The sequence below is a fragment of the Pseudoliparis swirei genome, chromosome 16, assembly GCF_029220125.1.
Source record: "Pseudoliparis swirei isolate HS2019 ecotype Mariana Trench chromosome 16, NWPU_hadal_v1, whole genome shotgun sequence".
In the NCBI taxonomy this organism is placed as follows: domain Eukaryota; kingdom Metazoa; phylum Chordata; class Actinopteri; order Perciformes; family Liparidae; genus Pseudoliparis; species Pseudoliparis swirei.
In genome coordinates, this window is record NC_079403.1 from 6,570,603 (window position 1) to 6,589,612 (window position 19,010).

Below are 19,010 nucleotides of genomic sequence, written 5' to 3' on the forward strand. Positions count from 1 at the left end.
GTCCAGATCTCCAGGGCGGTTACGATTACCGCGATTGACACCGGAGTCACCGAGGCCCCCCGCGGGGAGGCCGGCCCGCTCCGGACGGTTCCCCCGGACACAGTGTGCAGGAACAGGGTGGGGAGGGGGGGGGCTCGGCCGGGGATGCCAGATGGCCCGGCGAGATACCGGAGACCTGCCTTACGCCCCGGCGCCATTTGTGAATGTTGACCCCTCCAGTTTTCACCGTTTCTTCGTTCCGATCTAGTCGGACTCGTTTCACTGGGAAAGCGACGCGCCGGAATTTTGATTTTGATTTGAGAAGAGCGACTTTAAATCTTTGATTCAAAGCCGTGGAGGCCGAGCTCCAAAGCCCCCGCAGGGGAATCACAGCGGGAGGTGAGATTATTTTAGAAATTGCTTCCGTTGTTCAGTGAAGATAAATCTAGAGACGGACACGCTGGATGGGTGTTCTTGAGATGTTGCTCTCTTCACTGTTGTGGACTTCAACAGCGGCCATTTCTTCAGGGTGAATAAAGGTCTATCTCATCTTGTCTTATCTCATCTTATCTCATCTTATCTTGTCTTATCTCATCTTATCTTATCTTGTCTTATCTCATTTTATCTCATCTCGTCTTATCTCATCTTGTCTTAACTCATCTTATCTCATCTTGTCTTATCTCATCTTATCTCATCTCATCTTATCTTGTCTTATCTCATCTTATCTCATCTTGTCTTATCTCATCTTATCTCATCTTATCTCATCTTGTCTTATCTCATCTTATCTCATCTTATCTCATCTTGTCTCATCTTGTCTTATCTCATCTTATCTTAACTCATCTTATCTCATCTTGTCTTATCTCATCTTATCTTGTCTTATCTCATCTTATCTTGTCTTATCTCATCTTATCTCATCTTGTCTTAACTCATCTCATCTCATCTTGTCTTATCTCATCTTGTCTCATCTTATCTCATCTTGTCTTATCTCATCTTGTCTTATCTTATCTCATCTTGTCTTATCTCGTCTTATCTTATCTCGTCTTGTCTTATCTCATCTTGTCTCATCTCATCTTATCTCGTCTTATCTTATCTCGTCTTGTCTTATCTCATCTTGTCTTATCTCATCTTGTCTTATCTCATCTTGATTGATCTCATCTTATCTTGGCTTATTTCATCTGGTCTTATCTCATCTTATCTTTTGTCTTATCTTATCTCATCTCTTTTCATCTTATCTTATCTTGTCTCATCTCATCTCGTATTACCTCATCTTGTCTTATCTCATTTAGTCGTATCTCCTCTTATCTTACATATTAATGATATCATTCTTCATGAAATATGCAAATGTCTCTATTTTCATAATGCAAAGTAAGCAGCTTCCAAAGCCTCCAAAGCTGCTCATTTTCCACCGAGTCGGTGCTACTTCCAGGTTATGAACCGAAAATAATATCAAAGGACATAGCTGCGTCGTGAACCCGCCGACTGCATGCCACTGTTGTGCCCAAATAAAAACAGAAAGTTGAAATATGCCGTCCCGTTATTCATTGCAGAGCCTGCGCATGGGCATCCTTTGGGTGCTTTTTTGGTTGGTTTAATAAAAGTGTTAACCGCCTCTGAAGAAATATGCTCGAAGACGAATGAGGGTGCACCGCGTCGCGTTCCAACTCCGCCATTGCGGCGCCTCCCGTTTCCAAAGTGTCAGCATATTCACAGCGGTAACTCCATCGGCGTGTTTTACGGCTACCGAAGCCAGAACACGCCGGCGATAGCTTATCATTACACCCCCCTGAATGATTTCACAGCTCATAGATTCATCTGGTCCAGTGAATAATGGCGAAGCCGGTACAGGAGTCACACCGAGTATCAATGTATGAGCGCGTCTGCGTGAGATGTGATTGGAGAGGGAGGCCGAGCGCGATCACACACAAGCGCCGAGGCTCAGCCGACGAGTCGCGATTCACACGAGGAGCTAACGCGGAGGCCCCCTGATCTTCTGCCGCTGAGGGTTTTTCCGTGAGAGAGTCGGGCGGCCCTTGTTAGCCGAGACAACAACACTTCATTATAACCGCGCTCCCGGACGCTCGCATCTTTGACGCCGCCATGGAGCGGGTTCTTGTTCTTGTTCTTCTTGTTCTTCTTGTTCTTCGAAAAGAGGTCCACTCGTGGGGGGGGGGGGGGGGAACCTGGCCGACTTTTTCCATCTGTTTGATTTCGATTCTTTCTAGCTAACGTCGCCGTCGCAGCTCTGCCCGGCAACCAACCCGGACTAAAGTGGAGAGTGGAGTGGCGAGCATTGGCGCAGCGTTCAAGCGCCGCGTTGATTGAGAGCACACACAAAAACAGAGCTAAAAGGAGAGTGGAAATGTGGATTACAATCATTGTGTGGGCAGAAACGTGGGCAAATCCAAATTGATGCTAAAGTAGGGGGGGGGTTGGATATATCAACTTAAAAGGTGGTGATTTGTCGGCGTTCTATCTGAAAGCTCAATTGAAACCGCCCTCTTTCGCTCTTTACTCTGTCATAACTGAATAGTCGGTTCAGAGGAAATGTCTGTGGGTTGAAGGACCCCGGCGTGAATCCCACTCGCTACTTATACTTGGTTCAACACTTCCACCAAAACTCGTTTTTTGTGCTCTTAGTATTCCTCTTAGTTTCGGTATCCTAGAACTCACCCTTTCTTCTTTTATTTGCAGCTTCTCGAAGCAACAAACATTCAGCAGCAGTCGCCGCATCGTCTTCGGCTTTGTATTCATTTCGTGACAATTGCCGATCAATTATTTACGAACGCTTCGCATCTCGCCGAATGCATTCATAAGACATGGCATGATTAATTGAAGAATATTGAGGTTTTTTTTGGTGTGTGCATACTGTTAATTTAACTTGGTTGGCCTTTGAGTGCGTCACAGAGTTTGTCTACACGGGACGTCGGGTTCACGCTGCATGTGTGACAAACAGGCTTCTTCTATATATAAAATATATATATATATATATATACTGTATATACAAATATATATTTATATATATATAAATATATATTTATATTTGTATATATAAATATAAATATTCCTAAGCATGATAGTGTATTCCTTTTGATTTATTTAGCTATTCATTGTCTGGCTGAGAATAATGCACAACAACGGTGAAGCTGGTGGTGCAACATGGGTCCACCAGGTGCAGTCTGACCCCCTGACCCTGAAGTGACCTCTGTCACCAGAGGAAAATAAACAGCGGGCTGCTCTTTAAAATGCAAATCAGAGAGACCCTTTGCTCTTCCATCCTCTCCACAATTAACACGGTCATTTTAATAATAATTTATTCACATGCGCACAAAAAAGACGGCACGTCCCTCGTGCATGCTAATAGGCAAAAAGGACGTCGACTTTTATTCTAGAGAGGAAGAGGTTTGAATCTCCATTGGAGGGAAGTCAGACTATTATTTTACAGGTTATCTGTCACATATCCTGCCATTCATATTTTGAGGATGCTGTCAATCTGTCAATCTGTCAATCTATCATAATCAGCCGTCGGCATCAGCTGGTCATGTCTGTTTAATAGCAGACACACAGACAGCGTTGGCCTCAATCATGTCACTGCTGCCTGTGTGTGTGTGTGTGTCACAAGGGATAGTACTTTTTAAAGCATTGTTTTTTTCCAAGTCTCTATCACATTCATATCGGGGCGACATGAAGCATATTTGTAGTTAACGGTCTCCCTCTTCCATGTTGCGTCCGCAGCAACTAGTCAAACCATATATCATAGCAGACTCATTAAATGAAGGAATTGACCAATCACAGCTCACCGCCCGTTACCGGGGCGCCGTCAGCCTCTTTCTCTTTTCCGTCACCATTTCGTCTGCCATGCTTTGGCCGTGAACAAAAGTTTTAAATTTGAACAAAAGTTTTAAATTTGAGTTTTTGTTGCCGACACTGAGGGAAACAACCCGGCTTCTCATTTAGAAAAGCTTGTGTTCACTTCTCTGGGAAAAGTGCTCCACAAAATCAATCCAAATTTCAAAGGGAAAATTGACTCCGTTGTCATGGTGAACTGTATTGTGTGAGGTGCAGCTAAGGGCCGAGTGTTCCTCAATTACAGAACAAGTAAACCGTACAAATAGCCTCCGATCCTTTAGTTCATTTGACGGAGAGAATGTCTTCCGCAAAACAATCTGCCATTCATAAAGGAAGACAAATGCATGAAGCAAAGGGAGCGCTCATCGTCCAGATCTCCGTCCTGATGGCGTCGTGCTTTACTCCACCTCAGAGAAGAGCAGCGCCATGAGGCGCCGTGTCTTCGTCTGACGGATGAATTTAAGACTAAACTAAACATCTGCAGATTCAAGGAGCACATACGTTGTTCCAGATGTGAACGCAAAGCTGTGAGCCGCCTCAAAAAAAAACTAAACCCCGAAAACCTTTTATTGATGTGATTATGAAAGGAGCCACGAGTCAATGAGGCATTTATTTAAAAACAGAAAATATGGACTCTGTAAAATAACTCCAAGAGTTTTGAGATTTTGACTGATTCTGATTCTTCTCTTCCTTCTTCTTCACCTCCTCCTCCTCCTTTCTCCTGTTTCTCTGCTGCTGTCATAATGAGCTGATTGATACCCAGCACCTGCACCTTCTCCTCCTTCTCCATCTTCTTCTCCTCCTCTATCATCATCTTATTCTCCTCCTCCTCCTTCTCCTCCTCCTCCTCCTCCTCTGCTGCTGTCGTAAGGAGCTGATAAATACCGAGCAGCGTAGGACGCTCTCTGGGACGAATGTCTCCTCTAAGTGGCTGTGGCAGGACCCTCCGTACGTATGAGCCTTACACTGTTTCCATTTACTCCAGGTACGCCGTCCCATCCTTCCCATCACCCCCCCCCCCCCCACACACACACACACAGCCTGTCATCGTTGGCCAGAGTTGCACATCCCTCTCTTTCTCTCTCTCTTTTTCCGCTCTGTTTAAACCAAGTCCAGGTCGGCGGAAACGCATGGCAGACAATCTGTGCCCGACTTGCAGCAGCTACACCGCACAGAGAGAGAGAGAGAGACAGAGAGAGAGCTGAGGGCCAGTTCTGGATCTGCCCCTGGCTGTCCTTGAAGAACCTCGGGGGCCCACGTCCTCCCGGGTGGTCCACGCGGCTCCGAGAAGATTTATCGGGCCGCTCCTCGACTCTCGGCTCCTCCGGGCCGCTCGCCTCCCCACCGAGAGCAACACGTCACCGCCTTCAGAGCACCGGCGCTCGACAATGACATTGTGAGGAGGTTGTTGTTTTGTTTTTTCATATCTGGCATTCACTTTATTTATTTTTGGAGCAGTTCTGAGGAGGAGGAGGAGGTGGAGGAAGTTCAGTGTTAGTTCACGACTGTGATTATAGTTATAGATTTTTTCTGCAGGCTACTCTTGGTTTATTTGGATCGTTGGCTTTTTTTATCACATCAAACCACAGATCAACACAAGCACCACCTACAGACAGCTCGGGGTCACGTGATGAAGACAACAGCCAATAGGGACACTCGTATCCTGAGATATGGACTTCAATACAATACAAGTGATTACCAAAGGACCATATGATTTACATACGTTATAACAACATTACACTGTAAAAGATCATGCAGGAAAATGACAATATAGTGTTTGACGTCATCACGATGAAGTATCCCATGATGTGCCTTTTTTTTCTTTTGCTAGCAGCAGATGTTGAAAACAGAAAAAAAACGACATTTACTCATCCTTGTGAATGTTTTATTGTTTTCACTCAAACATCAAAAATCCCTTTCAGATGATTTTGAATTATTCTTGAGCGACGCCGTGGGATCCAGTCGCATTTTAAATGTCTTCCACTTCTCCAGCAGAGCCCAGTGTGATATGGGAATAAAACGAGGAACAAAAATACATATATATGTGTGTATATATATATATATACACACACATATATATGTATTTAAATATATATATAAATGTATATTTATTTATATATATATATATAGCTCCGCAGTGTGTTTCATGAGGTCTCTACAAACAGTAAAAGACATCCAGCCTCAATTATTGCTTTTTTAAATTTATATGTTCCCACGCCATTTATCAAAAAGAAAGCATTTTTAAGAGATTATTTTTGCACCTTGGGGTCCAAATAACTGCTCACAATTATGTTCTCCTAATTATGATTATTTCATGATTACATTGCGGCCACGGCCAACACAACGCGCTCTCCGGGGGTGGAGTGAGGGAGTGAGGTGACGGTGTCACCGAAAGCAATTAAAAAGCTATCAAGAGGGAGCCCAAAAGAAAACACTGGATTGCATAGTTAAGCGGCGGCCTGAGCCCGGCGGCCACCGGAGCACTAAGAGGTGATGACTCCCTGGAGGCGCGGTGTGGTCGTCCCGCTGTGGCGCGGGATGCTAAATCGGGCTCAGGGAGGACCACCAACAGCAGCTCGCATCGTAAAACAGTCTTTTACACTGTAAAACATGGAATCACACGATGCCGCCTCCTCCTCTTCCTCTTCCTCCTCTTGCAGACACAGTCTTCAGTTTAACGAGTGGCCGTGTTAACTGGTAGCGGTAACAACACTTCCCACGTGCGCCTGCATGTCGTCGACGCCCTCGACCGACTCTAATGAAATCCACACCCCGAACTTAAATGTCGTGACGGTTTTATTTGGCTGAGTTTCTTTAAACGTTGCGTCTGCGTTTCGTTTATGAACACTTCAAAGTCAAAGTCATCTTTATTGTCAATTTTCAATTTGTGGAACATACGGAAGATCGAAAGTATGTTTGTCTCTTGTCCGACATTAAGTGAGTATAAAATAATAATATTAATAAAAGTGATGAAGTGAGCCTGAGGCTGGAAAAGAACCAATCAGATGAACTCGACATTTTGTTAAAACACACTCGTTAACTTCCTCGACAAGAAGACTAACAGTATATCATATCTCATATCGGTGTATTGAATGTGAAATAGGGAAGGAGACAGTTAGCCTAGCGTAGTTTCGTGTAAAGGCCGAGGGAAATATCTACATTTGAAATAAATAAAGAGGATAACATCAGTCACCAGCTATAGGCGATGAATTATTGAACACACCAGAGTGGGTCCAAACCCTAATTAAACCGAAAACATCATAAATACCCTTTTAGCTACATGTTTATTAATTAGAGAAGCACATTAATATTTTAAGGACCTCGACGATGCACAACAACCTAATCCTGAATGTTGTTTGTGATTCTGTACGATGACGTATACAAACATCGTTTTCCAAGAGGCTTTTATGAGCACAGGTATAGTACTTACAGCGTATATATATATATATACACAGATACACACATATATATATATATACATACACATATATATATATACAGATACACACATATATATTTATATCTCTGTTTATTTAAATATACACTACCGTTCAAAAGTTTGGGATCACCCAGACAATTTCGTGTTTTCCATGAAAACTCACACTTTTATTTATCAAATGAGTTGCAAAATGTATAGAAAATATAGTCAAGACATTGACAAGGTTAGAAATAATGATTTGTATTTGAAGTATTAATTTTTTTCTTCAAACTTTGCTTTCGTCAAAGAATGCTCCTTTTGCAGCAATTACAGCACTGCAGACCTTTGGCATTCTAGCTGTTAATTTGTTGAGGTAATCTGTTGAAATGTCACCCCACGCTTCCTGAAGCACCTGCCACAGGTTGGATTGGCTTGATGGGCACTTCTTGGGACCATACGGTCAAGCTGCTCCCACAACAGCTCAATGGGGTTGAGATCTGGTGACTGTGCTGGCCACTCCATTACAGACAGCAGACCAGCTGCCTGCTTCTTCCCTAAATAGTTCTTGCACAATGTGGAGGTGTGCTTTGGGTCATTGTCCTGTTGGAGGAGGAAATTGGCTCCAATCAAGCGCTGCCCACAGGGTATGGCATGGCGTTGCAAAATGGAGTGATAGCCTTCCTTATTTAAAATCCCTTTTACCTGGTACAAATCTCCCACTTTACCAGCACCAAAGCAGTCCCAGACCATCACATGACCTCCACCATGCTTGACAGATGGTGTCAGGCACTCTTCCAGCATCTTTTCACCTGTTCTGCGTCTCACAAATGTTCTTCTGTGTGATCCAAACACCTCAAACTTGGATTCATCTGTCCAGAACACCTTTTTCCAATCTTCCTCTGTCCAATGCCTGTGTTCTTTTGCCCATACCAATCTTTTATTTTATTGGCCAGTCTCAGATATGGCTTTTCTTTGCCACTCTGCCTAGAAGGCCAGCATCCCGGAGTCGCCTCTTCACTGTCGGCGTTGACACTGGCGTTTTGCGGGTACCATTTAAAGAAGCTGCCAGTTGAGGACCTGTGAGGCGTCTATTTCTCAAACTAGAGACTCTAATGTACTTGTCTTCTTGCTGAGTTGTGCACCGAGGCCTCCCACTTCTCTTTCTGCTCTGGTTAGAGCCCGTTTGTGCTGTTCTCTGAAGGGAGTAGTACACACCGCTGTAAGAAATTTTCAGTTTCTTTGCAATTTCTCGCATGGAATAGCCTTCATTTCTAAGAACAAGAATAGACTGGCGAATTTCACATGAAACTTCTTTTTTTCTGGCCATTTTGAGAGTCTTATCGAACCCACAAATGTGATGCTCCAGATAATCAACTAGCTCAAAGGAAGGCCAGTTTTATAGCTTCTCTCATCAGCAAAACAGTTTTCAGCTGTGCTAACATAATTGCACAAGGGTTTTCAAGGGTTTTCTAATCATCCATTAGTCTTCTAAGGCGATTAGCAAACACAATGTACCATTAGAACACTGGAGTGATAGTTGATGGAAATGGGCCTCTCTACACCTATGGAGATATTTTATGAGAAACCAGACGTTTCCACCTAGAATAGTCATTTACCACATTAACAATGTACAGAGTGTATTTCTGATTGATTTAATGTTATCTTCATTGAAAAAAACAATGCTTTTCTTTGAAAAATAAGGACATTTCTAAGTGATCCCAAACTTTTGAATGGTAGTGTATATTTATATAAATATGCATATTTATATTTATGTATATATATATATACACATATATATAAATATGCATATTTATATAAATATATATTTAAATAAATAGAGATATACATTTATATAAATAAATAACTATATAATATTCAGTGTAATCTCCATAAACAGACAGCCCCTCCCCTCTATGTATATGTATGTGACCCCCACCCATGCAAAGAGAACACGCCCCCCTGAAAGGATTATTGCGCAAAAGCTCTTTAACGTGAATAAATCCCACATTCTTCACCGGATGTCACGCAGTTTTCTCCCTGACCGCGTCGGGCAACGTGTTGCCTGGGCAACAGTGTTTGTGTACATGAGGAGTGTGTATCCCTCCCTGTACACAGTGAGTGTTGTTACCGTACCGTCATTAAAAGCCAGCTGGCTACAGTCACCGTGAGGGAGTCAGCTCCCGACCCAGCAGGCCGGTGACGCAATGCCCCCGAACATCTGGGTGGAGAGGGACTAAGGCTCAGATTAAACAGAAGCCGGGAAGGCTGTGACACGCACACACACACACACACACACACACACACACACACACACACACACGTTGACAGACCTGTTGTCTTCAGCTCCAGGTTGGAAACAGCCTCTGGCAAAAAGCAAAGGTGTGAGAGCCGGCGTCAGCAGCACGTGTCACCTCGTCCAGGAACAGGCCTCAGGTTCCGTAAATCACCCTGACCTCCCCCCCCCCCCCCGCGGGGACAGGTCCCCGTCAGTAACTGATGACCACCCGGGCGTCATCATTAGGCCGTGTGCCGTTGTGGCAACAGCTCCTTGGCAGAGTAAGATTACGCAGACATGTGGTGCCTCCAGTGTGTGTGTGTGTGTGTGTGTGGGGCACTTAAAGGTGACGGAGATAATGTGGGCCGTGCACATGTCTACGCTTCGGCTATAAATAAATATTAGTTGGCAAAGCGAGATCTGGAGTCCAGATGAGTCGACTTGAATTTCGTGATTTCTAATTGACCGTCTACTAAAAAAAAAAAAACTCACTGGAACCGTGGCCATCCAATCACGGCTCAGTAACAGTGAACAGGCCTGACAGGGAGGGGGGTGGGTGGGGGGTGATGCCACAAAATATGTGCATAAGCGTGCATAAAAGGGAGAGAAATGTGTGACAGTTCATAATGAATAAACCTCTTACAATGAACTGAATACATTTTAATTACCGGTTAAATAACTCTCCAGACACGAGGACGACAACTAAAGAGGCGAACACTTGTTTTCTGACTCTTTGTTGTCCTCGAAACAGAAATTGTAAATAAAACCGTGCAAAAAATATATAAATCATATCCATTACCGCCATTGAAATCCTCTATTATTCAATTGTCATAAACGGGGTATTACGGCGCTTATCCCTGAGCAGACGGTCCTCTCCTCCTGTGAGCGGCGCCGTCTTCTGATGTTTCTTTGTGACGGGCGTCGTCGAGTCCCTTTCACACAACCCCGAAGAATCGCTTTCCCCCAAAATGTCAGGCTTAAAAAAAAAAAAAGAACAAGCGGCGATTAAACCCAGAAGAACTGTTGACACGGAGTCGACACGGAGTCGACCCGACGGCGGGAACAGAGTTTACCGAGTGGCGGCGGCCCAGAGGAGGCGCGTGTGCAGACTGTTTGTGTAATCAGGCATTGGGTGTTTTAGCGGCAACACAGTTTTTAGGCCCTAAAAAAGGAAAAATGCTGCTTTTTCCTAACACGGCGGCGGTTGGTTTCCACGGTGACGAAGCTAATCGGCCATCACCGAGCTCAGAAATAGGTGTGAAACACACAAGCTTCAAAAATGCATTCACTTAAAAATAACCGCCAACCTCCTCCTCCGCCGTGACCCGGCGTGGCCCTCGGCGCCCGTTGAGCGGCGACCCCCGCGAGTCACGATCGCCATGAGCGGCGGCGGGATAATTGGCGGCGTCCGGCGCGCAAGATCGCCGAAAGCAGAAGAGACGGGACGCCTTCTTCTCAGGATGTACGGCGAGGTAATTGTGCGGCGAATTACTTTTTTTTAATTAATTTTTTTATATATGACGTGAACGACGCCCTCCTTTCTCCGGCCTGGGGAAATAAAAAGAGAATCTGACGTCCCCAAAAGCGGCGTCTGTTCTCCGCACGGCGCGCCGTGACTTTGGGCTTTTTCATTATGTGGAGTCACGTCTCGGTTCGGCTTTAAACAGGGTTCTTAAACACTTTGACCGATGGATTTCCAGGACTTTAAACCAAATTTCCATGACCAAACTGAAATTTCGGTATAAACATGAAACATTTAGAAAATGTTGCGTATTGAGAGCGTACGCCGGCTTATATTTTGAGGGTCTTTCTTTAAAAAACATATTAATTATTTCAAACTCGGCGTAAATGAACATGTGATCATAACACATTTCCATGACTTTTCCAAAACTTTTATGATTTAAGTTTTTTCCATGACTTTTCCAGGCCTGGAAATGACCATTTTAAAATAACATGACTTTTCCAGGTTTTCCATGACCGCACGAACCCCGTTTAAAGCGCCCGGCGTTCCCCAAAGAGAAGAAATAAACGAGTTCCGCATCAAGCAATGCAATCAGCCGCCGTTAAACCTCGATCTCCAACAATGTGACTACATCGTGCTATAATTGAGTCGACACGGAGACCTCGGATTACACCGTCGACGGATGTGAAACTTTTACAGACAAAAAAAAACACATTTATTTGTGCGATAATTGGAGAAATAAATGTGGAAAAGCAGGAAATAAGCACGTCAGACGGACAAAAGGATGCCAGTCGAGAGGGGAAAAAAAGAGGACAGTCTTTATTTCAATCTTTTAAACCTGTAATAAAGTTTGACAATCTCAATTCAAACCCAAAAGAGGACATTTGGCAGAGAATGGTCAGCAACTACAAGGACCAGAAGGCAAGGCGAGGGCATGGTTTCCTTTAGTGCTCGTTCACAGTAATAATACAGATGACCTCCGTATATTAAAAACACCAGGCGTCCTCAGGCCGAGGAGCCGAGTCCAGATGTACTGAGCTACAAAAGCACGGCGAAATGAAGAGTGTTGAATCTTGAAGCGACCTTATTACTTACCGTTACACTTTAAAAAAGAAAAAAAATGGGGGGTGGGGGATCACCTTCACACCATTACAGCACAAACCGCTCAAAACATTCATTCCCATTTGGAAAAAACATCATTCAAAAGCCCGCGCAGTAGATTAGTCGCCCGTTCAGTCGAAAGAAAGTCGAAAGTCGGGATTCGCGGGCGACTTCGTCTCGCTCCTCTTCCTCGAGGATGAACTCAACGCTCCCCGGAGAGAAAGCCCGTTACGGACGCCGTCGTTGCTCATTTTTAAAAACTTGTAATTGCTAGCCGGCTCTGTAACGCGGGATATGATTCGAATAATGAAAAATGAATAATGCAGAGGGAATAATAATCCAGCCACTCAGAAGAGGGAATAGTTCTGCCATTTAGGGAAGTACGCATATTGGCCTTCTAGTCGGGAGTCGAAGGAGAGGACCGCGCGGCGGATATGGAACTGGAGCCAGCCGCTTGCTAGCTTAGTTTAGCTTAGTTTAGCATAATTTCTAATTTCCCCTTGGGGATTAATAAAAGTATATATCTATCTATAAAGACTGGATGCAAAGGGGGAAATCTCTCCGGCTCTCTGATGAACACCTTCCATCTTCGGCCGGTGTGCAGACTCTAGACAGAACCCGGCTAGCGGTTTCCATTCTTTGCCAGCAGCTCGTTAGCTTAGCTTAGTTTAGCTTAGCACACACTGGCTTCATGGTCTCCCTTCGGACACGAGAGAATCGTCTTGAAGTGAAGAGGCGCATTTCCTAAATTTGCCAATCCGAGCAGGTGTTCCCAATCAGCGCATTCCACCGGGCGTAGCGCATGTCGGGAAGCGTGACTTAAGACCGAAATGCGTGAGTCTCACGCTCAATGCGTGACACTTGAGAGCCCGGTGTTTGTTATGTAACAGACTGAAACCCAAGCGGAAGCCACGAGCCCGACTCGACTCCGGCTGCAGCGCACGCTTTCGCTGTGAGTGTGTGACAATGGGAGAGACGACGGCGTGGAGAGAACGAGCAGCGGTTACTCTAACAGTAAACAAGGGGTTAAACCCCGTCTCAGTGCGTCGGGATTTAAACTTCAACCTGCCGACTGAATTCAATATGGAAACCGGTGATGGAAGACAGATTGAAATGTGGAACGAGGCCGAGCCGGGCGATGTGAAGAAAAGGACTTGTTAAACGACCGATGCCTTTTATGGACGTCTGCTCGACAGGCGCAACTCATCTGTACGGAGAATTTTAAGCAGGTCGGCCATGTTGAGGAAGAAAAAAAAGACAGAAGGAGAGAAAGAAAAAGTACATTTGCCATATCCCAGTAACAGACAGACTGACGGCAGTTACCAATGCAGCCTTTTTGCATTAATGGACTCTAACAGGTGAGAAATTCACGAATGTCTCGGCACTTTGCGCCCAGAGAAGAAGAAGAACAACAAAAGAAGAATAAATATTTTCAGGCAATAACATCAAATAGAAAAAGCACAATTCATTCATGGCAGATTTTCCTTCTTGTGCACTTCCTTTTGCCACACACACACACACACACACACACACACACACACACACACACACACACACACACACACACACACACACACACACACACACACACACACACACACACACACACACACACACACACACACACACACTTAGATAAGCTTTAACTTTGGGCTGAGGGTCGAGGTGAAAGAGATGCATGTGCGGTCACATCAGTAGGAAGGCGGGTTTATAATGGAATTTAAAAGATTTTTAAAAAACGATTGGGATATGACTACAACAGAAAAAGAGAAGGAAAAAGAAGAAGAAGAAGAAGACACAACGGGAGCTTTTTAGTAGATACAAAAACAACAACAACGAGAGAGAGAGAGCGAGTCACACGTCGCAATAAAACCACTGGTCGGTCCAATCGTAATAAATAAGGAGGTTCGATTGGTTCTCCGCCTGCGTCTCTCGAGCGTTACGTGCTGAACACGGCGGTACAAAAAAAATGAAAAGAAAAAAAAGGAAAGGCGGTTAGCTTGAAGCGTGGCAGAGCGGCCGACCTTTAACACAGGACTCAAAGTCTGTGCCAGAGGGGCTTTAGAGAGGGGGTGGGGTATGAAAGACACAGAAGCAGAACAGCAACACATCGATGTGTCTTTGAGTTTCACGTCACCGCGCTGGGAGCACCTGCGTTAATCGGTTTTCTTCTCCCCGGGGTCCTTCTCTCCTCCTCCTCCAACGACCTCCTCCTCCTCCTCCTCCTCTTCCTCGCCCTCTTCTGGGCCCTCCAGCTCGGGGGCGCGTTCCCTCTCCTCGTCGCCGTCCTCCTCCTCCTCCTCTTCTTTTCGTCGGTCAGGCCCTCCCTCTTGAGCGCGGCGTCCACGTCGTCGGAGCCGTCGTCCGACTCGGCCGTGCAGATGCCGTAGCACATGAGGCTGATGACGCCCAGCGGCAGGCCGAACAGGAAGCAGCCGAGCAGCGGCGAGCTGCGGAACACCGACTGGCGAAGAGACGGAGGGGGGGGAGGGGGGAGGGAATGAGGAGAGCAAGAAAGGACACGGGAGAGATCAACACGTCGATTTACTTTCACACATTGGGTATTTAGCGGGAGAAAGTGACGCTCGTTTCTTTATGTAAATGATGTACACATGCGGGTAAAAAAAGAGAAGAAGAAGAAGAAGCGTTTCCATCACTCGGTATCTCTTTCCTGAATCTTCGCCGCTCTCATCTCGTCGGAGTCTGGGTCGCCAGCTGAGTGAAGCGGGTCGCATTGCGGTGCTAATTAGTGAGAGATAATATTCTCAATGGCCTGGTGGTAATGAAGCGAATGAGAAGAGAGATAAGCGGCGAGGGCCAGGAGGCGGAGCCCTGCGGAAAGAGCCACACACACACACACCAACGCAGACATCCTGGCGTAGCGGCGCACCTCGGGGGTTCGATCCCCTTTGAGTTCGAACCGATATGTAAATAAATAAAAATCAGAAAAACTAAAACGCAAAACAAAAAAAACAAAAAGTCCACGAGTCTGAAGATCTGTTCTGCTCTTTCCCGCCTGTAACAGGCTGGGCTCACCTGACTACACACTCACACACATTCAGAACACACACGCATCGGGATTGCAATCATTCAGTAGGATTAACTATTATCTATATATAGATGACGGTCTGCACATGTTGGTATATGGCAGTGAAGAAGGGCTTTAATCCCTAAAAACAGCCTCTATGCCTCGCGTATCAAATGTCCCAGTTCAGGGACACGAAGCGCTCCACACACACACACTTCCTGTGGAAATCTTGAAGGACAACTTCCCCTTCAAGATTAGATTAGAAAACTTTATTAATCCCCAGTGGGGGGGGGGGGAAACTCATTTTCCAACAAAGATTCATCCAGACAAACAATAGACTCAGTCAACCAGAGCACAACAGACAAGACACACACACACACTACAAGGAACAAACAAAAAACAGCAGATGCCTCATAAAACATGGACCATCAGAAAGATGCGAAAGAAAAAAGAAAAAAAAACCTCAAAGGAGTTCATAAAAAAAGAAAAAAAAATCCAACTGCTGCAGGAACGATGATCCCGGTGACAATCGAGTCATCTGGCCTTAATATAGCGGGACACGGCGCAGACGATGTACCTGGGAGGGAGCATTCGGTCACGGCGGCCGCTGAGCCGAGTGGAGGGAAACATCCCCCCCCCCTCCAGTCGCTGCCACGGGAAGAGGGATGGTAATTGCCGGGGGGGCCGCGGGACGCTCGATGAGGTAGAGATGGGTATGCTATGCTAACACGGCGCTGCTATGAGTCATCAGGCCCCCGATGTGGCTGCTCCCTCACGCTCCTGTCAAGACCGCGCTCTCGGGGGGCGAGGCGGTGGCGGTGGCGGTGACGTTGGCGTCGGCGTCGGCTGCCGATCCGCTCCGTGTCATATCGCTGCAAGCAAGTCGAGCTTTCCTATTTCTATTTTCTCTTCTTAACCTTTCCGAGCGGGGTGTCGCTCCTCCTCTGGCTCGGCTGTCTGAAGCTGCGCCGACGGGCAAAATGTTAAAACCTTCAATGAAGCCGGTTTTTTTTTCCACAAGCCTTTCTCTGTGCGCCGAGGAGTATAATTTTCCTATAAAAGAGTTCCCCGCATCCATTTAAAGAGGTTGTTACGGTCGGCGTGGTTACAACATACAACACAGCTGTGTTTACATTCACACACACACACACACACACACACACACACACACACAGTCATACTTCCCGCATTGTTCTCCAAATGTTGTTTCTCTCCCGCGGGAGAAAGAGTGGGGGGGCACTCGGGTATTCGTTTTACAGTGTTGCTAAACATATGCATATACATATGCATATGTTTATGTATATGCATATACAGTACTTGGCATGGAGCGGAGAACGCGGTCGAGGTGAGGCGCATGTCAACGAGTACAAGGTGTCCAGTAGCACCTTGGTAGAGAACCAGGTGGGAAGAGTAGCGCGTCACTGTGGTGACCAAAATTAGGAGAAATCATAATATTAGCCCGAAAACTTCTATAAAAAGTAGAGATGCACCGATCAGGTTTTTTGTGCCGATCACCGATCACTGAAATCAGTATCTGCCGATCACCGATAATACCGATCACCGATCACGGTGTCGTTTGAAACATTCTATTGTTTGTGTATTAGGACTATGAGGAAATACATATATAAAGCACCTCAAACATTAAAGAAATTACCGATTCTTTAAACATTTAGGACTTTACTTTGAAAAATGTCCTAATTGATACATTAAAATTGTTTGATTGCTATTGTAGGGGATTTCAGAGATGTATGGAACACATCTGCATCATTCATTTCTTGGAACTCTTGGGGAAATATATATACAGGACTTTTTTTAACATACAAAAGTCTGACTTATTTTTATAAACTCTTCCTTGGTCCAGTAAAAATGTTTTAATGTTAGCATAATTTAAGCTAAATCTCAGAAACGATCTATAAAGATACAAAATCAGTTCATTGTTTACTTTTATTTGTTAGTGTATGATTTGTCGACATCTTATTTTGAAAAACGGATCTTGTTTAACGTGGTTCTTTCCGCTAACTTTGCAAAACCGGATGTTGTCACTTAAATTCTTCCGCTAACTTTATCAAAACCCTCGCTCGCTCCCGATCGAATGTGTTTACCGTGAGCATCAGTCTCTAGGGGCAGACATGTGAGAGTCGGCTGAGTCGCAGAGATTCAACTCGGGGGGGGGGGGCCCGGCGGGTGGTGAGGATCCTGTGGACCTCTCACTCTGATAGTTTTTCTCGCAGATGTTACGTCATCTGATCGGCCGTTTTGAGAACGCCGATCAAAACCGATAATGGGAATATCGGCCGATATGGATCGGCGCCGATCAGATCGGTGCATCCCTAATAAAAAGCCCCAAAAACATGTGCTATATTAATATTAATAGAGGTTTAACCAAAGCTACAGAACCATAGTTGTTAAAAAAATGAACTAAAAACTAAATATAGTATATCTGATGTTTTGGAGCGAAGAAATGTCAAAAATAAATAAATAATGTACCCATACGACACATACACACGTTGACCAATGGATTTTGTGAAATCTCGGAGAATACACGAGTATATACCTTAAATAACACAAATGAATGAGAGACTATAGTTTGATTAAAAAGAATACATATTTAAACAAATGTTTATTCTTTTAATCAAACGGCGTAAATGAACATATGAATATAACACATTTCCAGGACTTTTCCAAAACCTTTGGGATTTAATTTGTTTTCCGCTGACATTTCCAGGCCTGGAAATAACCATTATAAAATTCCAGGACTTTTCCAGGTTTCCCATGACCGCGTGAACCCTGCATACGAGTATTTTACATTTGACTTACCATGATGGTGGATCTGGCATCGAAGGCCACGCGCTTGATCCTCTGAACGAAGCCGTCGCCGCCGTGCGCCTGCAGGGAGACAGATCCGTGAATAGAGACCGAAAGCTCTCCGGCTAACGCGCAGAACGACGGACATCGCGGGGCGTCCTCGCATTTTAAACATCATTTAATTCAGCGCGTCTCCGCCGGAGCTCCATTTGTTTTGGCGACAGCAGCCGGGCGGCCAATGGCCGATCGGCCAATTCATCAGGACGGCCAATTAGTGAGCTCTAAGTGAGCGGGACTGCTGTGAGCGAGCCGGGGGTGGGCACGGGAGGGCATTTATGGGGAAGCAGCTGTTGCCGATGCGGCGGGAGGTCCGCGTGATTCGTTTAGTGCAAAGTTTGAGCTGACAGTTGTTGCTTTTTTTTATTTTTTAACAGCACGTTGTTGGGAGTCGTTCTTTCTTAATCGTAAACGATGGAGCGACGAGAAATTGAAGCGCAGCGAGTTTGGAGGTATGGAGGACCGCTCGAGAGGCAACTCCGTCTGTGCACTTTAATGGTCACGCTTCTCGGGAAAGACACTCAAAAGATTTAAGAATTTCGGTCACGACCCCCACTATTTTGATTTTTTTTTACAAATAAAATGAGAATTATTTTGAACTAAATGGAGTTCGAAGCATGTAAAACACATGTTTCGGTGTATTTCTACACGAAGCGTGAACCCGCCTCGAGACACATCGTGGCAGACGTTACTAGCGTGACGTGAAGATGTTGAAACTCTTTGAGCTTTAGCTGCGACCGGTTTTTGTTGTTGTTTTTTTGGGGGGTATGAGGTGGGATTTTGTACAAAGAGGAAAAAATAGCGGAAAAATAAAAAAGGACAGGACCTCTGGCTGTTTGGCTTAAGGCTGAATACATCTGGGGACTTCAGTGGCGCACGCAGGGAAGCGATGACATTTCTTTTCCAGATTAGTGTGCGCGCACACACACACACACGCCGCAATACAGAATCCCAACGTAATCTCAGTGTTTGACTGAGAAAATAATATTATAGTCGATAATCCATTCAGGGGGAGGACAGCAAGATGAGATCTAAACAT

The 19,010-nt window shown here is 45.2% G+C and overlaps 1 protein-coding gene and 1 long non-coding RNA gene across 2 annotated transcripts in view; both read right to left on the bottom strand.

The window, feature by feature from the left end:
* LOC130206561 (uncharacterized) overlaps positions 1–9,697 on the bottom strand; it is a 72,046-nt gene extending 62,349 nt beyond the window's left edge. Inside the window, exon 1 of the long non-coding RNA XR_008834144.1 lies at positions 9,574–9,697. This is a non-coding gene — a long non-coding RNA (uncharacterized LOC130206561). The remainder of the gene's footprint in view (positions 1–9,573) is intronic.
* A 2,076-nt stretch (positions 9,698–11,773) lies between these two features.
* tmx3b (thioredoxin related transmembrane protein 3b) overlaps positions 11,774–19,010 on the bottom strand; it is a 37,105-nt gene continuing 29,868 nt past the window's right edge. Inside the window, 3 exon segments of the mRNA XM_056433647.1 lie at positions 11,774–14,387; positions 14,390–14,545; positions 17,927–17,995. Of these exon segments, the coding sequence (XP_056289622.1) occupies positions 14,238–14,387; positions 14,390–14,545; positions 17,927–17,995 (375 nt within the window). The 3' untranslated portion in view covers positions 11,774–14,237.